The sequence below is a fragment of the Arabidopsis thaliana genome, chromosome 5 (assembly GCF_000001735.4).
Source record: "Arabidopsis thaliana chromosome 5, partial sequence".
In the NCBI taxonomy this organism is placed as follows: Eukaryota; Viridiplantae; Streptophyta; class Magnoliopsida; order Brassicales; family Brassicaceae; genus Arabidopsis; species Arabidopsis thaliana.
In genome coordinates this window covers 16,210,493-16,227,757 of record NC_003076.8, presented here as the reverse complement: position 1 = coordinate 16,227,757, position 17,265 = coordinate 16,210,493, and the positions used below count along the sequence as shown (strand labels likewise).

General features: G+C 36.8%; 2 protein-coding genes across 3 annotated transcripts; both read right to left on the bottom strand.

The window, feature by feature from the left end:
- AT5G40490 (RNA-binding (RRM/RBD/RNP motifs) family protein) lies at positions 1–2,432 on the bottom strand. Of its 2 annotated transcripts, NM_123413.3 has the most exons (6): positions 2,151–2,432; positions 1,811–1,851; positions 1,544–1,707; positions 1,354–1,453; positions 1,095–1,264; positions 1–1,006 (listed from the first exon to the last, which is right to left on the bottom strand). In NM_123413.3, exons 1-6 carry the CDS (start codon positions 2,273–2,275, stop codon positions 335–337), a joined length of 1,272 nt encoding a protein of 423 aa, NP_198865.1. In that variant the 5' UTR covers positions 2,276–2,432; the 3' UTR covers positions 1–334. The 2 variants fall into 2 exon arrangements, with proteins under 2 accessions (NP_198865.1, NP_001331372.1); NM_001344334.1 differs by lacking the exon at positions 1,811–1,851.
- Positions 2,433–3,580: 1,148 nt separating this feature from the next.
- Positions 3,581–14,722, bottom strand: EMB3012 (embryo defective 3012). The gene is made up of 36 exons (NM_123412.4): positions 14,225–14,722; positions 13,881–14,146; positions 13,629–13,795; positions 13,328–13,544; positions 12,689–13,035; positions 12,091–12,270; positions 11,871–12,006; positions 11,638–11,786; positions 11,374–11,485; positions 10,683–11,254; positions 10,454–10,577; positions 10,051–10,328; positions 9,848–9,958; positions 9,612–9,674; positions 9,208–9,399; positions 8,953–9,012; positions 8,760–8,828; positions 8,391–8,537; positions 8,178–8,297; positions 7,957–8,073; positions 7,644–7,799; positions 7,490–7,552; positions 7,326–7,396; positions 6,489–6,900; positions 6,231–6,333; positions 6,030–6,139; positions 5,835–5,906; positions 5,620–5,695; positions 5,410–5,517; positions 5,158–5,299; positions 5,005–5,079; positions 4,688–4,904; positions 4,551–4,605; positions 4,378–4,469; positions 4,214–4,274; positions 3,581–4,134 (listed from the first exon to the last, which is right to left on the bottom strand). Exons 1-36 carry the CDS (start codon positions 14,395–14,397, stop codon positions 3,776–3,778), a joined length of 5,772 nt encoding a protein of 1,923 aa, NP_198864.2. The 5' UTR covers positions 14,398–14,722; the 3' UTR covers positions 3,581–3,775.
- Between the last annotated feature and the right edge of the window lie 2,543 nt (positions 14,723–17,265).

Genomic DNA, 17,265 nt, shown 5'->3' with positions numbered 1-17,265 from the left:
ATCAAACCTTCGGACACATACAGAGGCTTATGATGAAAAATATGCAATGGTACAAACAAGAGTCTTCTTCTAATAAGATTTGAGCCAAAACCTCAAAAGCGTTGCTACAAGCTAACTCTAAAGATGTCACATGAGAGTAAAAAATAATCTGGCATTGTTACGCCGAGATAATTATAATCTAAAAAATGTATTGATTTAAACTACTCAGGGGAATCAAAGCCCTAAAAGCCTCATCTCTCAAAATACAATGACTAGCTATCAATCTTGATAACCATACATGATGCTAAGCATGACACAACAAGTAAGAAGAAGATTCAAGCTTTCATCGAACTCTCTACCTTCCATAAGGATGGTACCGTCCGCTGCCCCCGCCTCCATATCCACCTCTACCTCCTCCTCCTCCATAAAATGATCCTCCACCGTTTCCGCCACCACCAGCACCATATCCTCCTGCGCCTCCCCCTCCAACTCCACCCATATCATAGCCACCACCTCCTCTATAGCCTCCGCCACCAGCACCACCCATTCCACCACCATACCCACCTATTCCGCTACTACCATACCCGCCTCCATAACTGCCACTAGGTCCACCATAACCACCTCCTGGTTCACCGTATGACCCACCATACATATCACCTGGTCCACCACCGTACCCACCGCCCCCTCCCATACTGTATCCACCTCTATTGTAACCACCGCCTCCTCCTCCATAACGACCAGAATATCCAAGAGCTGGTTCTCCTCTATAAGGTCCCACACCACCACCATATCCACCACCGCCATACCCACCGAATTCTCCTCCGTACCCTCCATAACCACCAGACCGGCCACCTCCATAACCGCCACCTGACTTGTAAGGACCACCTGGACCACCATATCCTCCACCGTGTCCGCCACCATAACCATCTCCATAACCTCCACCAAAGTTAGAGCGAGAGTCACCGAACCGCTTCGATGGGGTTGTAACCGAGTTTGGTTTTTTAGGCTCTGCCTTCTTTATCTCTACCTATACAAATACAGGGCAGATGTCAGTGTTCTGATTATAGCTACAAAGTCTAAGAATCTCAACAATATTTGTAAGAGCGGCTAGTTACCTGAGTCCCTGAAAGCTCAATTCTGTTCCCTTTCGCCAAGAGATGATCAACCATATCTTCACTTTCATATGTAACAAACCCAAAGCCACGTGATCTTCCAGTTGAGTGATCACGCATAATCTGATGTTCCTTCAGCTCTCCAAATTGCATAAAGAACTCCTTGAATTCATCTATACAAACACCAATCACCAGATGAGAAACTTAGTAAATAAAAACATGATTCTGAAAGAAGAAAATCATATTATGGAAGAGTGTTTACCATCATCCACAGATGAAGGAATTCCACCAACAAATATCTTCTTGGTTTTGAAATCGTTAGAGCTCATGGATCCTCTTGGTATCGTCCGCTTAATTTCAACCTGTAGAGCAAACCCAAAGTTGAATGTTATCGCGCTGCAAGGCACAACACAACTAACACACTAAAGGTGTGAAGCACATATCAATCTAACCTGCTTGCCAATTATAATGTGATTGTCTTGGATAACTTTGTCGACCACAGAGGAATCAGCATATGTGACAAACCCAAATCCCCGAGGCTGTCCAGTTTTCCTATCCTTCATAATCACAGAATCAGTGATCTCTCCATATTTCCCAAAATGCTTGAGGAATTCAGCTGCATAAGCAAATCAAAAGCCAGAGTTAAAAAAGTATTGAACTTTACACAATAATGAGATCGCTAACCTCTTACAATGTAGCAACCAGACTCAAGTGCTAACCTGAAGTTGTCTCCCTGGCTAAACCTCCAACAAATATCTTTCTACAAATTCCACAAAACATCGTATAAGTACACTAACCACTAAGTATTAACAAACCAGAGAAGAGCACTAATCTTATCCTTCTCCACTCTTAGAGTAACAAGTTCCAATCTTTATACTTTCTCTCTCAAATTTCTATAGCAAAGACATAAATTTCACAGAGCTAAGCGAAAAAGATGAGTAATTTAGAAAACCTAGGAGAATCGAAACATAAAGCTTCTTCCTTTATCGAAATAGAGAAAAGACCCAAACCCTAATTCCTGAATCTAGAATCTTTTCGGAAGAAAGTGAGGAAACATACCCAGCACTATCGACGCCGCCACCAGAGTGAGGCTGAGATTTGTCGTCATCGTCTTCAATATCTTCGGATGGTTTAGGATCGTGGATTTCGTCTTCGATAACTGTTTCCGTTCCATAAGGATCCATGATGGGAAAATCGAAACCCTAAACCTTCGGAGAACGAAGAAGAAGATGAAAAAGAAGCGGCAGCCGCCTAAAAGCCCTAAAACCCTTGGAGAAGAGAAAGGAGCGACACTTATTGTACTTCGCGTAGCACTTGTGTTGTGTCTTTGATTTAGAAACAAGTACGGTTAATATCGGTTTCGCTATAGGCTTAATTTTAGCCGTTGAATTGTTTGCAGTAATTTTAAGGACAAAAATGGAAAATTACTCTCAAGATAAAAGAAAAAAAATACGAAAAAAAAAAAAGAGAAGGGAACATTCTGCCTTGAGATAAAAGAAAGACACAAGGTAATCAAAGAGAAGGGAACATTCAACATTCTGCCTTGAGACCAAAAAAAACAAAGAAGGATTGATTTAAAAGAAAATTTTCACTAATGGATTACAAATTTTCTAGAAGACGACGGTTTCTCATCAAACAGCGAGAAACAGCGATAAAAGATAACGGTATCTTTGAAAAACCGTCATCTTCTAGAAAATTTGTAATCCACTAGTAAAAATTATATTTGAGACTAAAAAGTAAGGAATAGCTCTTAAAAGAGAAAGATAATAGTCCTTTGCGTACTGAATGACATCATATTTACAAAAGACACTTATTTCAAATATATCAATATTCTTTTGATATTAGAGGTACCAATTTAATTCACCAATCAATTAGTATTTTCACTCGAACTTGGCATATTTATTTCTGCAATTGCAAAGAGAACCTCATTTGGTTAAGGTAGCGCATAAAGAAATCAGAACGATATTCATCACAACAGGCCATACACATTTTTGTTACAAGCTGAGGAAACTCGAAGAAAAAGTGAGACTGTGAGAGAATGAATAAGGAAGAAGGATGGCCTCTATGGCAAACTTGGGAGAACTTGTATCACATCCAACATCCAACATTATATTTCCACTGCACTCTCGTATCTAAATTCATTCATTCATTGTTTGTCTTTTTTACAAGCAACACATGTGATTGTGAAATATCGTTTGCCAAGTTCAAAGTTAATTTGGGATTGGAGTAGAGAGTAAACTGATGCTTGTGTACAGATGTCTTTTCATCCCAAGACAAATAGAAAACAAGTGCTATTCACCAAAAAAAATATAGAAAACAAGTGCTTGCTTAATAAATCATAAATTATAAGACCACAATGCGTACAATCGGAGCATGCATAACGTCTTAGGTTTTCATTGCATATTCTATAAGTTTATAACTTTGTCATCAATTATACTTTGAATGGCTTAATATATATACAAACGTAGCATGGCTTCTTTTTGGAAACCTCGGCTTTGATCTTCTCTGACTCACATTTCAAACTCTTTATCTAATAATCCCTTAATTCAAAAACCTAAAGATTCATTATCAGCGCAAATTACGGATCCTTTGATGACAATGCACAAATGATATAAACATTGCTGGCTTTAGGTTCGGTAGTTTTACAACTCACAACAAAATCATCATCATCAAAATCTAAATTTCTACATAGTGTTTTGAGGATTAAACCTTCTTCTTCCTTCTCTTCTGTAGTAGGGAGTTTCATCCACTGTTCTCTTCACATACTCCATAAATGGTGATGGTGTTCTTGGAGATTCCTCATGGTATATAACTGTGCCGCTTCTTCTTTCTGGTGTTCCCTGTGCTGCATTTCCACTGTATGTTGCCGTTCCAGTAGCTCCTGTGGGCACTTGTCGATCTATCACTTTCATCAAGATGATCACTGATACAACCAACACCAAAACGCCCCATAGTATCTTCAACAAAACAGAGTAACCATCTTTAGACGAAGCTACTAGTGACTCTCCTGTGTCATAGCAGACATCGATTTCTACAATTTGGCCTGTAGAAAACATTTCATCACATGGTAAGTTGAAGAATAAGAGCCTACTCTATAACCGGTGTAAGAAGAATTAGCTCACCAGTAGCAGGTAGAGTGATGATGATTCTATCTGTGAATTGCTCTGATCTTAACACATTTACCTGAAAAAGGTTGATAAATATAGACAGCTTACTAAATTGTTGATCTTTTCTTATTTTGGATTAGATTACCGAACTTATAGATAAGGTTTAAGGGAGAAATCACCTTGTATTGTGCATGCCCTGCGATACCAAAATCGTCTCTTTTAATCAAGCTGATTGATAACCTACCTTTGTTGCGGCAGTGAATTTGAACATCTGCAATGAGTAATATTAAGTATCCTTTGCATTTCTTCATAAGAAAAAGAAAACGAACTAACAATGGATAATGGAATTTACCGGTGTTCCCCACTAATGAAATGATGGTCGTGTTTGAATCCGGGTTTATATTCAGCTGCAAGACATTTCCAAGTCAAACTCACATAAAGCACATATTCTGAAAATATAGGCTTTGCTTAACGATTCTTTCAGAAAACCTTATCTGGCCCTGTTACAGAAAACCCTCCTATAAGAAGTGCAGATGCAGATCCCGAAACACGTCGAGCTTCTTTAAGTGAAGCATCAACGGAGAATGACACATGAGGTTTCATGTCTTTTGTTATAGACATGGAGTGAACAAGATGCTCTGGTGAGTATGGGAAGAAAAGACAATAAGTGTTGCCCGTATCGAGATCCATCCATGGCTTTGTGTATCTTCAATGCAAATAAATAAGAGTCAAGTCAAGAACGAGCATTTATATACATACACACTAAATTCACTGCAAAAAAATATAGTTGAACTAAGCATCAATACCCTATAAACGGAGGGTCTACTTGGCAGTTAAACGTGGCCTTGTTTCCATGTTCAGTGACTGCAAACTTGTTCTCCCTGTTGCAGTTATATCATCATCAGTGACTAACTTGTTGCATATATGATTTTACAATGCAACATTAAGGGATTACAGACCTGAATTTCACTGGAAACTTATATCCTTCTGCAGGGACGTGGACATTTGTCAGTGTTTCTCCTGGAGAGTCGACATATATGGTGTTTCCAAATAGCACTGTGACTTTTGTTTGCAGTTTCAAACCATGACCTTTAAATGTAACTGTGCAGATTTGACAAATATCAGAAGCAAGATAAAGAATACCTCTTAGAGGATCCTTTAGAATCCAACTGATGCACCAGAAAAAGCACGAAAAGATAAATTGATATTACCGTGAGTTGAGCCTTGGCTGATCGCTTTAGCTTGGCCAGATGCCACATTGACGGATATGACACTTCTGTTTGATGTAAACCATTGACCAGTGACTTCATTATCAGCCCCTAAATCACATTGCAGTGTCTCAGATTTTGCAAGAAATATGTATTTTTAACAGAACGGGCATTAAAATGCCTTTATCATATAGATTTGATATGACATTTTACCTGTTATGCTGAAATTTAACAAATTTCCAGTGTGAATGACCGGGTTTTGAGGAAAGATATGCGCCCCAACTGAAACCTGACAAAAGGAAACACCTGTGATATAGCCAATTGCGAAAATCATAACAGATGTATGCATACCTAAACGACATTAAGTTATTTGTTTACAAAGACCTTTTATAAAGTTAGGTATCTAAATTCATGATATTAGTCCTTACCAGAACGTAATCTGATTTCCTGAGATTATCACCAATGGAAACCCGAATGAGAGCTTTGCCATGTTTTATTCCCTTCATTATATACAGAAGATAGAGATTGTACGTCAAAAATCCTAACCGAATTGAATAAACTATTTTGACTACGTATGTAGTATAAGCACAACATGTATCAATTGATAATAAGGATTAACGCACCTTAATGTAGGCACTTGGTTGGTCATTGACAGTCTTAATAAATACAACATCACGATGATTGGTTTCGACATTGTATGTAGTAACACCATGTGCTTCGAGAAAAGGGATTCCTTTTCAAAAAAAAAAAAAAAAGATTAGAAAGAAAAAAAAAAAAAATACACCAAAAATTGAAGCATCCACATAAAAGTATGAGAGAGTTACCTAAAGTGTCATAGTAATTTATTGGAAGTTCAAGTTCACCGCCAACAGCAAGATCTATCACGTGGAAAGGGATCCCCTCACTCTTCATTCTTATTTGAGCAACCTGACAGAATTCTATGTTACCAACAAAGTAGACTAACAGAAGATAAATGAAGCAAGAAATTACTAGATTAACTAATCGATTGGCTATAAACTAGAGCAGACAACGATCTACAAACTAAAAGATAGTTAATATACAGACTTCCACATTCAAAATACCTCTGCAACTCTCACGCAAGCAGCAATCTCAATCCTTCCACTTGTGCGGTCTTTGGCTTGAATACATGCAACATTGTTGCTATCAGTTGTTTTGACACTCCCGCCATTAATTGATATGGTATCTCGTTCAAAATCAGCCCGAGAGCTGCAGTCTTTCAATATGGAGTAGACTATATTGCCTCTGTGACTTTGTCCATCTCTATGCTTCTGTGGCTCTGAAGATGAAGGTAATAGACCAGATGATGTATAAAAAGGCGGAAGAACCCAAGTCATAGGAGCCCCAAGCGAAAGAGGGAGATCAGGCACAACAGATAAAATCATTGACGCTTCATATGTTCTAGATTCAGAGTACAAGCCAGGAGACACGAAATCACATGAGAAGGCAATTGTAACTCTGGTTTTGCCAGCTGATCTGTAAGAGAAAAGATAAGCTGCTCGTTAGAATTTCCTAAGTTGTCTTAGCTTAAGTGAATATGTTTGTGTGTCGTCAAAGTTTACTAATCTACATAAACCTTAGCTGAACAGAATACAAGAATACTAAGCTCAAGTTATTACTAATAAACTGTGTCATTTTTTCCTAAGCTTGAGTAAAACTGTCCCAGCAATGTTTAACGTCAAGCTAATCACTAGCTGAGCCTACTTTGAAAAGCTAAATGATGCTGAGCATGATGATGCCTTGTAAGGATATTTTAGACTAGTGAAATCTAACTTCTCTATAAGGATAACTTTTAACTAGCCGACCTGGAAATATTTAATAACCATAATTGGACAATGGTTTGCATCTTATTAAATTTATAGAGTACAAATGCAAGAGCACATGCGATAACCTTAAGTTACCTTCCTTGGACGACATTAACAAAGCCAGCATTCTCTTCCACATTGATGGATGATGCAATGAAAATTAACACCTTAACAAGAAAAAATAGAGCTTTCAGTCATAAACATAGAAGTCGAAAAAATAGATTACTATTTATACTGTAAGGGTGAACACAGAATTGGACCTTTTCATCTTCAATAGTCCATTTGTAAGCGCTGCAGAGCTCATAAAAAGATAAAAGGTCACCCTGATAACGTAACCAAGAATCAGATTTTTGCAAGCGATAATTCCAAATGAATTAATTAAAAAGTGATTTATTTCTGGCTTATGATTCTCACCTCAGGAAATGATGGGGATACAGGCATTTCATGGCCAACGGCCACAGTGTCACTTTGAGCTACCAGCATTGCAGTAGCAGGAAGTCCTACTTCGGCATTTCCAATTGCCTGACAAATTACAGCACCTTCACTCCCGTAAATTGTTGCATAGATTGTCTGATCACCAAAGAAACAAGGTCAAAATGTCATATCTTTTGAGTCTACATCTTTCCATAAAGCCTAGCTGGAAATGATTTCATAGCTAAATTTTGTTCTGCTTTATTGGATTTAAGTATTGAAAAGACAAGGTAGATTCGAAGCATTTTGCCCCTACCGTGTTGCCGGGAGATGTTGCATATAGGCGTCCTGATTTTTCGATCTTTGCAACTTCGTTATCCACAGTGGTGTAGTCAACAGAAACATTCATGGTCGGGCCTCCTTCAATAGTGAGCTATAAGAAGAAAAAAAAAATATGCTGATCAGAGAAGAACAATCGTTATGTGAACTAGAGAGTGATCCGAGATTAAAAGAGAAAGATATTTATTTCTATCATACCACATAGGAAGCACCAGGAACAAGAAATATTCCTTGTGGGTGAAGTCTTGGTGGGGAATAAACTTCGACTTTAATAGTTTGGCTTAGCACTTTACCTCCTGATTGTTGTCTTGCGCTGACCTATTAAAATCAAATTTGCTTCAGATCTACCTAAATGTCCTAGCTCTAGAGCAAAATAATAACAGCAACGAAAAAGTCAAGAAGTAAACTCACATATAGGGTTGTGATTCCCAGTCGTCTAGCAGCAATTTTAAAAGAGGAAGTTGCCACGTGTTCACCAACAGAAAGTGAATCCTCATCAACAGTGACATGCTCCACGAGATCATCCTCAATATGCACCATAATGTCCATAAGTGAGTACTGCATTGATCGAAAGTTCAGAAATCAAGAACTTGTATGATCAGCTAATAAGAAAATTAGTAATTAAGATACTTTGTGGTACATTCTATTGATCATTTTTATATTAAAAAATCCGATATATTACATTGGTGTAGGCTGTAACTTGATAGACAACGAATAATTTCAAAACATGTTAGACCAAGAAAAACAAGAACATGTATCTACAAGAAATCCGTCTTAAACCTGGGAAGAATCAAAGGTCATTCCATCGTCAATGCCAGTCAAGAGATCAATGGAGTGTGTACTTCCTTCCTGCCACATTCAAATTAGGCATGAGAATACCACAATAGAGACCACAGAAGGAAATGTGGAACCAAAAACACACGGGGAGGGAACTATACAATACTAAAGAAAGGGATAAGCCTGCTAGACATACCATTATACTTATCTCATCCCCAGATGCAATCTTTATCCAGTCCACATCTGCAACTTTTATCTGCATAATAAGAATTGCATGAAAGATTAGATTAGATTAGAATCAAGAGTGACAACCCACACACTGATCTCCACAGAACTGTCCCCAAAATATACTCCTGTTAGAAGTCATAGTCATGTTCATCGTACATTAACAAATCAATAAAATCCCACAAGTCTCCGGAATCAAATTATCATGTTTAGAGCACAAACTTACCAACGCAAGAGCTGAAAGTGGAGGAGAAACTCCAATGTCGTATACTGTCACGATTGTAGTCCCCAACCCTTTTGGAGATAGCATCATTTGCGAGCATTGCAGGCCAGATGGGGGTCGAATAACTTCTGCTACACGAGAATTATTCACAACTGCTTCCCACAAACAGCTCCCTCCAGTCATTGACAAGTTTACCTTCGGGTGGAAAACTATTGAATTAGTACTACAGACCTAGTTATGGTGCTCTCAAATCATGTAGAACCAGAGACACAAAAAAAAAAAAAAAAAAAAACGGGGAAATGCAAATACTCATTGCAACCCATCCATGCTTCCAAGTATACATCAAACTATCAATCTATTGTTTACCAATTTTTTAAGTGAAACGCTTGCTAATGAGTAGGATTTACCTTGGCATTAGGATTGAAAAAGACCAGGTTGAACTCTGGTGTGACTCTTAGTGTGGAAACCAACTGCATATTCAACCGATTTACAGAAATAAGAAACAACTACAGTTGTATCTGAAATAGTAACAAGGTAATTCAGTTAACTGAAGGAAAGTCTAATTTGATCCTTAAGCGTAGATGATAAGGAAATGTGGGAGTAATGAATCAAGCTATTACTATTAGTATACCAAGATGCATACCTGTAAGCGTACAGCATCAGTGAGAGTACTTTCAGAACCTTGTGGAAGCAGAGTTGAGTATTGGCTTTTGAAAGAATAATCAATACCAGAAACGGTGGCTCGAACAGTGCACTGTCAAAACAGTATATGGTATATAGAAAACGATAAATAATTTAACGTCGGAAGAATGAAATAATGAGGAGGGAATTGGTTAATATATTTACCAATCCTGATTCATTGCGTAGAGCCAGAAATCTCTCCCAGCCAGACTTTGTCATTTTTGAGTTATAATCATCGTCCCAGTATGCCAAATTGTTGCAACTGGTCAATTCCCACCTGAGAGAAAGAGTTGAGGAGTTTGAAAAAGCTTCTCCAAACTCGCTAATACCAACAGCAGCCACACGAATTATTTGCCCATTTGCCACAGTCACAGGAGTTACACGAAGTCGTCCTGGTGCCCTGTCAGCTTGACTAGCAGCTCTAATCACATCAAGCTTGTTAACTGCAAAATGACATGTATACCTCATGTCATGAGCAAATCATGGCATACCTTAACCACTAAGGTAAATAACCTCTAGAGGAACTCCTGAAAGATCCAACCTATGGAATTGGAAATATTCAACATACCAGGTTCATCAACAATGAGCACAACAGAGGATGGTAAGCTGCAATGAACAGACAATAAAGCTTCTGCAACTGCAGGTACAGGATGGTCTATACCCAGCAGATTCCCACGCAAGAAGACCAGTTTCTGGATGAGCACAAGCAGGGAAGAGGTGACAGTGTCATTTCACTTTAGATATAAAAAGTAATACCAACATATATAAAATAATCGCATAGAATGCCTGCAACTTACATAGGAGCCAAGCTTCTGGCATGAAATTCTATACATGTTAGCACGGCGGTCAACCTCATGATGGACGTTAACTCTGCTTGTAAGATCCTCCTCATCTTCATATAATGTCTTCACAGTCTCGGTGAACTCAACATTGTCATCCCACCTTTCAGGTCCACCCAGAAGCATAACGTCAACATATGTACCAGGTACAAGATATAGCTTACTAACACCAAAATCAGTTTCCTCTTGTGCCTTATCAAACCAATATCCACCATGATGATTCCCGTCACTATCTTGTCTGACAGAAAGTGGCAGATAGGCCCCGATAGTTAAAGTTGCTTTCAAATCTATTGATTCACTCAAAGACTTATCAAAATAATGGAACTCTTTTGCCAGAGTTGCTTGTAATACTGTGCGGCCAGTAGATGCAGTATATATAGAAGCCCGTGAACAAGGAGGGCTGGAGTCCATGCTTCTTAGTTCGTCCAACATCATCATCTCAGATGTTGCATTAACAATAACAAAAGACTCACTCCCCGTCTTCCACTTTATCAATGAATTAAAAGCATCACATCTAGAGAACGTTGCACCTGATATATATATATAAGATCTCCAAGTTAGCAATATTAGAGAAAATAAAGCAAATCCAAAAAGTAGAGATGATATATAAACAGAAGATGTAAAAAAAAAAACAGTTTCCAGTTATAACCATTTAAAGCCTTCATTGTGACAGCAGCTTTCAGGTGTGATCCAACAACTGTCTCTACTGGGAAGTTTTGCAACATAACCATAGAGGATGGAATGGAAACTTCAACAATAACCTATGGAAAACACAATAATCAGTTGAAGCCCCACGATTTTCAGTAGGGCCATAGCATGATAAGTCACAAACGAGTTTGAGCATTTAAAATATATATTTTCTCTATTTGTCGAAGCATCAACTGATGGATAATATGCAATAAAGCCAATGTACCTCATCAAAATTTTGTGAATCGAAAGTCGACACCACCTTCACAGTGGCTATACCGGGCCTCTTTGCCTGGATAATTCCATAAGCTGACACCGACAAAATGCTTATATCTGAAGTAAACCACTTGTAGTCACTCGATGCTTTTGCACAACCTACAGTGAGGAACAATCATCAAGTCACCATGGTTTTCAAACTAAAAAAGAATAGGTCACGAGAACCATAGATTGGGAACTAACCTCCTGTCACAATTAGCTCCATCTCCTGATAAACAGCAGGGGTCCATGGGAGTAGAACCTTAGGTGTGTCATCTTCACTGTTCAATGTGAACTGCACTTTTTCACAAACCCTAATTTCTTGGACAACCTTGAGAACCTGCTAGAGACAAAGTTGTTACTCTTGCAGTACCAACAAATGGAAAGAGACAAAAGGTTTTCCAAAGATATATAATTTTCTCACCTCTTTTGACTCTTGATGCCCACTGAAGTAAGTCAATGTAGATGTCAGCTCTCCTAATCCTGGTGAGATTGCGTTCAAAATTCTAGAATTTCGCTGACCATATTCAGAGGAAAGTTCATCTGGCAGTGAGACGATTTTCCAATAATCTGAATCTTTTCCATACAGTTTTATGTCATCCGTCTGCAATCAACACAAAGGAAATTATTATGTTGAACATACATGCAATATCATCTACAATAAATCCTCTGGACATAACTCGGTAAAGGAAGAAACTTAAATGCAAACAAATGAACAGCAGTGAGAAAGAAAGAAAAACAGCCACAAAAGACACATCATCAGGCTTTTCTTCAGTTTTAAAGATTTGAATACTGTGTAGCCACCAGCAGTTTCCTCCCCAAAATAGAACACATACTCAGTATAAAGAGACTCATGACCAAAGACAAGCTTATGGACGATTGATTGGCAGCCTAAAGATAAATAAACTATGCACCACGTCCTATAGTTAGAAAATACAGAGGCAAGGTAATATTGTCACACAAAGAAACTGATGCAAACTACATGTGGGCATGCAAAACAGGTAAAAGAAAAAGAAAAGTACCTCAGTTATATAGATTTCATGTGCATCAGGTCTTCCAGAGAAAATCTTCATTTGAATTAGATATTGACGACCAGACACCACATACCAATGCATAGATGATGGAAAAGGTTTGGATTCTGTAATAAGATCCCCTGACATTGACCAAGGTGATATGTACAAGATAAGAGTATCTGGAGTGACAACATTAATAGATGATCCTTGAATGTGGCCAGCGACCCGGGTATCCTCAACAACAACTGTTGTTACCCCCAAGCTTAACGCTTTAGTCAGACCTATCAAAGAATCCACTTGAGCAACAGAAGAGTTTAACACAGACCATCTATGATGTGGTGATGGTAGATCCACGGCTGCAAATAAAATAAACAATAGACCAATCAAGAACGAGAATGAAAAGCAACATAACATAGCATGTCACACTCGAGCTACAGTTACAAGTATTTTCAAATTATGAATCAACACCACTGAAATATCATAAAGCGTATAAGCCTGCCAGTTTAATATGATAAATGTACCAAGGTAGCTCTATACATTGTTTTCATTTAATATATGTGTCAAAAATCATCAGCTTTAAACACACATGAAAATCGAATAACTCAAACATTGCTAAATAACAAGTTAATCTCGAAGATGCAGACAAACCTTGAGGAACATTTCCACGCATGACCTTTAACGTGTAACCAAAAGAAGCTCCCATCAGGACATAGACAGGTGAGCGAGGTTCAAGAGACATGGCTTCTGCAACCGTTAATACAATTTCATCAGCTATATGGGTCAGAGGAGCCTCAAGCAGATGAACTGAAACCTTCTCATGTCCAATTTTAGTTCCCTTCACAACAAACAAATCTGCAAATACACCCTGCATTTACCATGTCAACATTAGATCTCTCATCCATCAATTTTTTAGATTCAGTAATTCACACTCAACAATAGATATACATACACTATCTTCAAGCTTTTTCTGGATATCTAAGTAGCCACACAGTCCTCCACAGTCAGTCAACGGAGATTCCTTCAAAGGCACATGAGCAAGATGATGTGTTGATCCACCACTCTCAGGCATTAGCTTCCAAATGAATTGTAGACCCACCAGTGAGGAGAACTCGTTATCTGCAAATAGATTTCAGCACATTTCTAAAATCACAGCACAAACTGAAGCAAAAACATTACTTTATTGACTTGTGACGACACTAACCTTCATTATCAAAAGCGCGGACTCTAAGCATGGAAAGACCATCAAGATCAAGCTTGATAGAATTATGAAAAATCTGAATCCGTGAGAAGTTGTCAATAAAGACCTTGCAGCGAATCACCATCCCAGTCTGTATATCAGTGGCATAAACTGCAGTCTCCTTTCTACCACTATACGGAGAAATCGATCTGAGACGCGCGCTGGTCGAACAATGACTGCTCGAATTAAACTCAGGTGTGACTGATAGAATATCATGATGATCCCATGACCTACAAATTACAACAACAAAACTCAGATTTGGGTAATACAGCTACTTATAAGAGAGATGAGTTTGGGTAAATGTGTACCATTTGAAGCAGCCATCACTTCCTTGAAGGCGATACTCAACCGGATTCTTCATCTTGGGAGGTAAGAGTATGTTAACATCGGTGATGTGTGGACCAGAAACTAATTGCGATGAACTCTCTCCAGCAGAGAGCAAGAGAAGGAGAAAGAAGAAGCAGAACGAGACGGGAACCATTTTGGTTTTTGTTTTGCTACATCAACGCAAACGAATGAGAGTAAATTGAAGAAGTAGCCAGCTTTGAAGCAGTAGCTTTTTTATTGAGTGAAGAGTGACGTGAAATCGAAGAGCTAGAGGTTGTAGATGGATGAGATTGAAACCCTAAAAGAAGGGTTTTTAGAGGGGTTTATGGAAAGGGGAAGAAAATCGAGGGAAACGACGGTTACGTGGCAGAAATTTATTGGTGGCGAGGGAAGATTCGCTGTCGTTTTAGCATTTCCTGAGGAGAGTGTTGTTCACGCGCCGATGCGGTTTTGATTTTTCAGGTGCTCGGGAGAGAAAGAAAGCTTTTGGGATTTTTTCGAGTCTTTAAAAGCTTGGTCCCTAGAGTTTTAAATTTTTTAAAATCCAGCATAAGACTTTACCTATGTGCAATTAGAAACTGCGATTGGTGACAAAAGTATTACAAAAAAGTTGATGGTACAAGATAACTAAGTACAATTAGAAGTCACACATCAACGGTTTTTATGGTTTTTATGTTGTTTAAGCAGCAAGAATTTGCTCTTTAGGGATATTTACTTGATCATATATCGTGAACAAAAAATTATAGGTAATTGAGAGGTCATAGACTTTTGTAATACACAAGACATTTGTAAATTGTTATCACATACTCAACACCATATATATTTTCAATACCTCTCGAGCATCTTCTGTTATGATTTTTCTTATTTTCTCTAATTTTATTACAAACCTTATGGTTACTAAATACTATGCAGAACCGTGCCTACTTGAAAGAAAATGAAACATTCGCCTACGATATTCAAATTTCCAAATTTTTACATAACTCATATCAAAATCAAGTTAATTTCTTCATAAATTTTGTGCATTTTGTGTTTGTATTTATACTGTACGGATTTTCTCTTACATACGCAAAAATAAAAAGCTTTTTAATATTGAAAAAGAGAAAAAAGAAAATAACCAATTATGTAATAATTCTTACAAAGAGTATAAATATATAAATACAGACAAATCTTCTTCTTTTTGCACACCCGAAAAGCCTTGTCTTCCTATCTCTCTACCAAAATTTCTCTCTTTCTCTTTCTCTCTCTCTATAGCTCTAGAGTGCGTCGTGAGTATGTTTTTATTGACGCCATTGAAATTGGGTTAAATCGGTTTGAATCGGATTGAACAAAAACTGTATTAATAATAACTAGATGAGTACCCGCACTACGTGCGGGTTTACGTATTACTATTTATAAATTGTTTTATATAATGCATGTTCATATAAAGTAAAGTTAAATGCATAGGTTTTGAAACATAAATATGATTTGTAATTGTTTTTGAAAAGCCCAACTATATTAGTTCATCTGAAAAAAGAATGTGCTTGAGTTGTTTTTTATTGTTGTTTTAGATTTTTAGTTTTTTTTTTGAATTTATATATCCTTGCTTTTTTAATTATATGTATAGATTGTGAGACGGTGAAATTTTAGAAAATTTATTTCTTACACTAAAAATATAACATGTCTTTATTAATCATGTCTCTGCATATTTAATCTAAGCATATTCAACTTGATGTTCTTGGAAAGTTTAGTTAAATTCTTGTCATAATCTTATATCTTACGTATTAGTTATAAAGATAGCTCCTCAAATATCTTTCAAATTACTTGTTTTCTTAGCATAAATCTTGAAAAGCTTAGATATATTTAATCTGCATATTCATTTAGTTTCTTTCATAATAATCGTCTAATTTTTAGGCCAGGAATATGTGTAAATCTTTGGATTTTATCATCACTTTAGCCACTTAAGTGGATCTCAAAATTAAAGAGGATATATTGAATTAAAAAATGTAGAAAGAGTGATGGTTCAAGTTCTCATTAATTATATTTTTCTATTTTAATTGTTATGTTGAATTAATTACTAATTATGTATTACTTATTTTATGAAGTCTAGGTGGCAAACTCTCATGTGCTAATGTGTCAAGTTGTGGAAGAGAGTTAGTCTTCTTTCATATATATAATTCTTCCTCTACTTTTCTCTCTTCTGATTGATTCCAATCTTCTTTCATTTCTTCTTCTTTTTCTTATGGAGAGGGGGCATGTTAAATAATATCAAATTTATTTTTATTTATACTTTATAGTATATGTTTAAAATTTGAAAAATACATTTTTTATTGAATATCCCATTTATATACCAAGTTTTGTTATATTCTTACCATTCACTAAATAATTCACACTTGTTTGATTTGTACTCTAAAAAATTATGCAATTACTTATAATTCGTTTTTATTTATTATAAAAATAAATAAACACTAAAAGATATTTTTTATGATATATTTCTAATAAAATAATTTGAAATATAAACTTTTATTTTGCCTATGTTCTTAAAACTCATTGGCACGGCTCTGATACCAACTACCAACTCAAGTGTCTCGTCAGGTATATTTGCTCATGTCAAGAGTGAAGCAAATTGACATGAACTCCCCAAGCCGTCTTGTAAGGACGAATGTCTCTCAAGTAAGCAAATGAAGCAGTCATTTCGGGTGGTAAGTTTTGTTTGCTTGTGATAAAAGTAAAAATAGTTTGGTGCTTGGTGAGAGTGTATTTATATTGATTTTAGAAATTGGTCTTGTTTTAGGTTAGAAAATATAAGAAAAAAATTGGTGAACAAGTATAAGATATCTTTAAAAATCTTTTAATCGAATCAAAAATCCATAGAAATTTTATCTTTAGCAACAATTTAATCTTAGGCTTTAGCACAAACACTTAACTCCTTATTTCACCCCTCTTCACCTAATTTTGTAAAACTGAAAAAAATAGATTATTGATTTCATCAAAATATAAACATATAGTTTTGTAAAATATTAATTTCATTTATTAATTTTATCTT

Excerpts from the sequence above, each read along its gene's own strand:
- EMB3012 (NM_123412.4), bottom strand. The coding sequence starts at position 14,397 with ATGGTTCCCGTCTCGTTCTGCTTCTTCTTTCTCCTTCTCTTGCTCTCT. Across the intron at positions 11,486-11,637 it reads ATTCACAAAATTTTGATGAG|GTTATTGTTGAAGTTTCCAT; the intron begins GTACATTGGCTT and ends TGTTTTCCATAG. Across the intron at positions 9,675-9,847 it reads CTGATGCTGTACGCTTACAG|TTGGTTTCCACACTAAGAGT; the intron begins GTATGCATCTTG and ends TTGAATATGCAG.
- AT5G40490 (NM_123413.3), bottom strand. The coding sequence starts at position 2,275 with ATGGATCCTTATGGAACGGAAACAGTTATCGAAGACGAAATCCACGAT. Across the intron at positions 1,708-1,810 it reads AGCCAGGGAGACAACTTCAG|CTGAATTCCTCAAGCATTTT; the intron begins GTTAGCACTTGA and ends TTGCTTATGCAG. Across the intron at positions 1,265-1,353 it reads TCCTTCATCTGTGGATGATG|ATGAATTCAAGGAGTTCTTT; the intron begins GTAAACACTCTT and ends GTGTTTGTATAG.